Source organism: Carya illinoinensis, chromosome 16, assembly GCF_018687715.1.
Source record: "Carya illinoinensis cultivar Pawnee chromosome 16, C.illinoinensisPawnee_v1, whole genome shotgun sequence".
Lineage (NCBI taxonomy): Eukaryota > Viridiplantae > Streptophyta > Magnoliopsida > Fagales > Juglandaceae > Carya > Carya illinoinensis.
The window spans coordinates 10,034,053-10,041,040 of NC_056767.1; the positions used below are offsets into that span (position 1 = coordinate 10,034,053).

Genomic DNA, 6,988 nt, shown 5'->3' on the forward strand with positions numbered 1-6,988 from the left:
CTGCTTTAATGCAATATTGTCTAGACAAGTGTAACTAAATAATTCCCTTATGTGTGTGCTCTATTAAAATGGTTTGATATATTTAGCTTGAGCAAATTGTGTAAATTAAACCACACTTTAACTGAAATTACTGTGATTATACACAGGTTTTTTGTATAGGCAAGGCATGGAGACAGTTGGAATTTCAGTGAAGGTGGTAGAAAAGAGGTTGGTCATGGCCCTGCCAACATCAGGTAAATATAAACTCATATCAAAGAATTATCTCATCATCATAGTCCCTAATATGGATTAGGAAAAGGCCATTAATTAGCTACATCTATATAAATGACATGCAGATCCTTCATTTCCTTATACTCAACATAACTGAACCACAAATAAATCCCAGCTATCGACCAATTTCATCTATTCAATGAGCTAACTTTTGTTTAGACTATGTTGGGTTGAAGGAATAAAAATTACATTTCTTTAGATGTTTGGCCATTGCAAGAAAGGATGATGCATGGTTTGAGGATGACCATAACTTATTCTAGGTTGACGGTTATATGGAATTGGACACATGCAGGATTATATGGTCATCTTTTGTTTTATAAAAACATTAATTTTTTTTTTAATGCCCAAAGGATTAGATGGTCTGATTCCATGACATTGATGTGTTTTGTAACAGGTCAATTCACCTTCCAAGGGCAAAGCTTTTTTGGGATGTGCTAGCCAATACCCCAAACAACTTCTGAGTGTAAAAATTCATGTGGAGTATATGTACATGTAGATGTAGAGTTAGTAGGACTGTTGGCATATTGACATAGCAACTATGGATGCATTGTTTTAGTATTGCTAAAGTAAGTTATGAAATGTAAACCTTTGAAAGAGTATTTTCTAGCTGATAAGATGATCATCTCATCAGGTAGAAACTGCCCTCCAGTTTCTTTTATATATATATATATATAGCATACTCATGTCTATTGGCCAATTTCTTTTATAGCATGCTGGTATTATAAATGTGCTAGTTGGACATATTGATGATCAGGATTAATTTGCCATGTTTTAAAATCAGATGCAGCTTTTGGAAATCATTATTTCAATATATCCTTGCATTTGGTTCAATGAACAGGGTAAAATTGATCAGCTAGGATGTATTATATAGTGACAAGCATTGAAAATATGAGAATATAATATATATATCGATGTAGTACCCCGGTCATATATGTCTGTGTCATGATCATCATGAATGTTAAAGTAGTTACCATATCATCTCAGACCCAATATTAATTGGAGATAAAAGAACAACATACTCAAATTAACATACCTTGAATGTTTATGGTGCCAAGAAAAAAAAAAAAAAGTAATCCATCTAGCTAGAAATAATGCTCAAACACCAATACCTTGAATGTCATACGCAAAACAGAACGCAAGATTGAGAGTTTTTTGTACCATTTTTTCCACATTTTGTCATCACGTAATTTGGACTCTTTTCCTAATTTATGAAATTTCCTGAATTTTTAAACCCAAACTTGTGGAATTCATGCAAGCAATTAATAGCTATGGAACGTAATACTATTACCTGGTAAAATCCTAGTAAAAACCCAATTAATATAGAAAACCGTAGTAAAAGATCATACCTGGGAGCAATTAGAATCGGCGTTTGGGTCAAATGCCGTAAATTTGGTTTGTGTGCTTCCCAGCGTTTCTTCGGCGGCCGATTACACCGCAGCTAAAATTTTCCGACAGTTTTGTAAAGTGCCGAGATGAAGGTTCTCCAAAACGACGAACTGCAAATCGCAGGATGTAGTCCCTCTTCACGGCAAGGTGCAGATCGCAGGAGTTGTTCTCTCTTTGCGGCGAGAAGACCAGGTTGATGGAGAGTAATAACGGCGTCCAAGTTTATGGCTTTCTCGGCATGGAAATTGCCGGAGATGCAAGGCACCATGCGGCGGTTCCCTTATCGGCGAAAAACAGAGCACATGTCAGGGTAAAATCGCGGGGGTCTGTCTGCGATGAACAAAACGTGGATAAAGGGTATTCTCGACAGTTTGCTCATCTATTGTGGCAGTTTTATGGCGCGGTAAAAAGCATACCCGGTTGTAGTGATCTCAGATCAAAAACATGTGCCTCGTTAGTTATTCTTAGTTTATGGTACTTGGATCTCTAAGGTTGCATTTAGAATGAAAGAATTTGGATTTTGAATTTCAGATTTGGATTGGTATTTTAATTTAATCATAATTTCAACTTCAAGATCTTGAAACAATTAAAATCTCATTTGGCTTTAATGCATATCTACATTGAAATTTTAATATAGTCGGGATTTTGGACTATAAAAACTCAAATCCAAATCCTTGTAATGGAAGCCTCCATATCACTTGAGTAATACTAGATACAGTGTTGACACCTTTTGAAAATATAGAGACCCAATGTTAAAAAGCTAATTTTCTCATGTGAATATTATATTTATTAACTTTTTTTAAAGAGAGTGTGCAAACACTCTAAATCTGTATAAATCATTTCCTTAAGCACTCGAGGTTCCCAGGTGGAATAACCCCCATGAAATTGAGCTACCCAATCAGTGAAACTTCTCTTACTGAATAAACGTAGGAACAAACAGACAACAGTCACCGCACAGGAACTCACATAAAAGATGCAACAGGAAATCTTCATAGCCATGGAGCTTGCATTCTTTACTAACAAGTCCAAAACTAAGCATTAGAAGGGCAAGAAAAATAACATTAAGAAAAAAACTGAAGACAGCTGATGATAATTTTAAGGTAAACATGTTATATAATCACTTTAAGCCACAGTGGGCAGCTCTTACAATAGCAAAATACATGAGCACATAAGCAAGACAATTATAAATCACGATTGCCTCGTGATAGTAAGATTTCATATACTAAAAACACATTTTCACTAGAATGCAAGTTCATTCAGCCTGCAAGAGGATTGAGCACATGCCCGATAAACAGCACCGTTCCGGTCATGTCTTCTCTGATCAGGTATAAAAATGGGTGGTCAGCCACAAAGGTAAAGCCGCCTATGGATCTCAAATTCACAACAGCGGCAGAAGCAGCTCCAGCTTCTGTGCCTTCTTCATTTACTTCAATGAAGGATTTTTGGAATATGTTTGAAACATATAGGTTCTGACCAACAGGTGAATCAACCATTTCTGTCAAATCTCCACCAGAGAAGGGCAACACCAATCCTAACCCTTTCAGAATATCAGAAGCTTCAAACCCAAAAGATATCTTAAACTTAGGGATCTTGAGGTCACCAATTTCTACTTTCTGGTGAGGAAGATGGCGATCCAAGAATCTAGAGTCGGAACTCACTTTCTCCACCAGAGATGACAGACCATCTTTTGCATCTGGAAGAAAGAAGTACATGGAAAAGCAGCGCTTATCCTCACCTTGCTCATAAGGAAGTCCAAGTACTTTGAAACCATTGAAGGCACTGGCAACCTGCATGTTCTTGCTAGTCATGAAAGGTACTTGAACTGAGCTTCCATTAGGAAGATGGAAATCATAGTCTTTTGTTGCTGATGCATCGAACTTCTCACCCCAAGCTCCTTTAAAGTATAGTGCATTTGCAAAGATGAGTCTGGTTGTGTTATCAACTGACCCAGGAGGAAGAACCTCCTTGATAAGGCCATTAGTCTCCTTTTCAGCCCATGAATTCACTTCACTTGTTACTTTGGCGAACTTCAACGCAAGCGTCAAAATGAAATATATTACTATTAGTATATCAGAATAAAAGTTTTAAGAACTAGCTAGTAAACGTAGTGAATATGCTAAATAGAAAAAAAGTGTAACATAACCAACTAAGAGAGACTTCAGCTTGGAAACTGAATCGATCCATCACGTATCCTTCACTATGCTATGTTTGTAGGGATCCGTTAGATATATAAGCAGAAGGAACACTGTTTAGTTTAGGCTAAACTTTGAATCGAAACACTATTCCTAGTTACGAGAACAGTAAGGGCTTGTTTAGAAATAAATCCCATCCCAAAATTCTCATCTCATCTTATCCCATCTTCTTCCCAAACCTAATTCAAATACAAAACTTTCAAACTAATCGTTATTCGTTACAACTTTTTCAAACTAACCATTTCAAATTTTCCAAACTTTCAAACAAAAAATAAAAAACAATCCAACTTTTTCAAATCCCCAAACAAAAATAATGTTATAAAACTATATTCTAACAATATTTTAACTTTATAATATTTTTTTATTCAACTTTTTATTTCTCCTTTTCCAAAACCTAAAAAAATGTTCAACTCAAACTATCTCATTATTATTTACAAACTATCTTACTACTATTCACAAAATTCTTATCCTATCTCACTCTTCAAACGAGCTTTAAGTGCTAAGGAAGATCATGACCCTTGCAAAGAAAATAGAAAATCCAAGAAATACTAAGATAGTATTCAACATGACCATAAAATATTAAAGCAACAATGTGAAATTTATACAATGAGCAGCACATAATCAGGCAAAATAAGGACCAAAGATATATGTATGAGTACGTTCTTGAAAATCAAGATAATTGTTGCCTACAATGACTCAAGGAAAGCCAAAGTCACTTATGAGTTATATTCCGAAAAAACTAGTTACAATTAGAGCTTCGGATAGGTTTGGTTAATGAGATGAGAATTTTTGGTTTCAGATGAAAATTGACTAAAATATTATTTTTTAATATTATTATTATTTTAGAATTTGAAAAAGTTAAATTTTTTATTATATTATAATGATGAGATGAGATGATATGAGAATCTTGTATCTCATCTTTGCTGCCAAACCTACCCTAGAATTATTATAAAGCCCAATTCTACCAAAGAACCAATGTGAGACGTAACACTAATGCATTTCCATCATACTTTAATCTCCCATTATGGGACTTAACAGTGCACTACAATCTCTCACACTTAAATCACCAGCGTTCTCATCAAGGCCCCCTTCGCATTGAGTATCCAAGCCCACGTATTGTTAATAACTTGACTAGGGTACCATTTGTAATGACCCAAGCAAAAACCCAAGCCACACCTGAACTTATACATCAAAATAACTAATCAAAGTTACATCTGAAACTATTTCAAATCATTATAAAACATGGTTCTACCTAGTGAAGAACCAATGTGAGACATGGCACTTAATGAACTCTATCATTCTTTAGCCACATAATGTGGGATTTAGCAAAGCATTACACAGCTAAACCCACTGGTATGATGACTGGAGATGGTGGCTTAGCTTTGGAAATAGTATTAGATGCATCTTTTACTTGCCAATACCATACCATATGCTTTTCCTAACTTCTCAGCCACCGTAATTGTGATTTTTCATAATCACTTGGTCAACAGCTATTTTATGGAAAGATCCAATCATAATAATTCAAAAGACAGTTCGTGTGAAGGCCCCAACATTCTAAATTAAAAATGTGACAATAAATTACTCCATAAGAACAGAAAGCAAAGAAAGTTCACTTTCTGAAAAGAAAAACCTCTGTCCATTGTTAAACAACCATCAATTGTAAATCAATCACATGGCACAGAGAAACAAATAGAAAATCATCAGGGAGCTAAACTACCCAAATGGCCGGGTTAAAAAATTGCATCCAAATCACTCGTAGGATAGAATGGTGACCAATTACGTTTTCATCTATTATTTTTTTTATAAGTAATTTATGTTTTCATCTATTAATGTGAAGAATAATACCCAACTGAACGGTCAGCTTTCTTCTCAGCCAAAGAAAAGTGAAAAACGAACTATCAATTTTGTTACCATTGGACTTCTGAAAAATGAGGGCAGTTTTTAGTTGACTCCCGCCAAGTTACTCGCTCCGTATAATATTGAGATAAAAAATCTGTTTAGCCAAAACCTTTTGCCGTCCAAATGAAGTGGGCTTTCTTGAAGGCCAAGTGAACTCAAGTTTCGGAAACATGCTGTGTAGTTTTCACTAGACGTTTTTCCGTCCAAATGGAGTGGGTTTTATTGAGGTTTGCACCTTGGGTTCAGCAATCACACAGGCAAAGTAAATATAAGACGCTCTGTTAGTCAATATGAATATATGTAAACATCTAACAACGAAAACTAGAAGAAAGAAAGACAGAAATAAAAAAGAGAAAAACAACAAACCCTTCTCGCAAAAAAAAAAACTCAAGACCGTGAATAACAATATCAATTTAAGAAAGAGCTGATTAGGGTTGAGTTCCGCTAACCTGGTTCTGAAAATCAACTTGAGCCATAGAAGCCTTGAAAAAATTGTCCACAACCAGTTTGAAAGAAGGCTTGAAAGACAGGGACTTGTCGAGCCAAACTCCATTGGCGAAGGACAAGCGAGGCCCACCACTGGGACTGCCGTCGGTAAATACAAAGGAGACGATCTCGGAAGCGAAGGAATTGAGCTGGTCAGTGGATTTGGACTTGAGGAAGGATAGCAGCTGGTCGAGTGTAGGGCCCTTAGACCCCGCCGCGATGATGCTCAGCACCACTTGGATCGACAACGGCGAGAACACCACGTTCGATTTCTTGCCTTCTTCGCTTAGCAGTAACCGATTGGCGATCCTCAAAGAAACGTCGGTTTGGTCGCTGATGGATTGCCGGAGGTCCATAGTTGCTGATTCAGAGGGGTCGACAGATGTCTAAAGTGGAAAGGCCAAAAAAGCGCGGGACTGTGAATTACGAAGTTTCGAATCAACATAGAAGTACGAAATTCTACGCTTACACAATTCAGATTTTATGCAGTTCCGCTTTGGTACGGACAAGGCTCTGTTCAGCCACTGAATAGCGCACATTTAAAATATTACATTTTAGAATGAGGACCACCGGACAAATTTTTACTTAGAATAAAATCTTTTAAGTCATTTTGTCTTTCCTGTCGTACTCACTCGAACGTGCCCTTTGCATGCTGATTTTTTATGCAGCTCTTATGAGGACCACCACAAAAGATTTCTAATAGAATTAAAATCCTTTCAGCCATTTTCCCTTACTTGTCGCTACCCACCTAACAT

The 6,988-nt window shown here is 36.4% G+C and overlaps 1 protein-coding gene across 1 annotated transcript; it reads right to left on the bottom strand.

The window, feature by feature from the left end:
• Nucleotides 1-2,746: 2,746 nt before the first annotated feature.
• Nucleotides 2,747-6,709, bottom strand: LOC122299841 (serpin-ZX-like). The gene is made up of 2 exons (XM_043110304.1): nt 6,197-6,709; nt 2,747-3,683 (listed from the first exon to the last, which is right to left on the bottom strand). The coding sequence occupies exons 1-2, from the start codon at nt 6,587-6,589 to the stop codon at nt 2,913-2,915; spliced, it is 1,164 nt and encodes a 387-aa protein (XP_042966238.1). The 5' UTR covers nt 6,590-6,709; the 3' UTR covers nt 2,747-2,912.
• Between the last annotated feature and the right edge of the window lie 279 nt (nt 6,710-6,988).

Excerpts from the sequence above, each read along its gene's own strand:
- LOC122299841 (XM_043110304.1), bottom strand. The coding sequence starts at position 6,589 with ATGGACCTCCGGCAATCCATCAGCGACCAAACCGACGTTTCTTTGAGG. Across the intron at positions 3,684-6,196 it reads AAGTTGATTTTCAGAACCAG|TTCGCCAAAGTAACAAGTGA; the intron begins GTTAGCGGAACT and ends CTTGCGTTGAAG.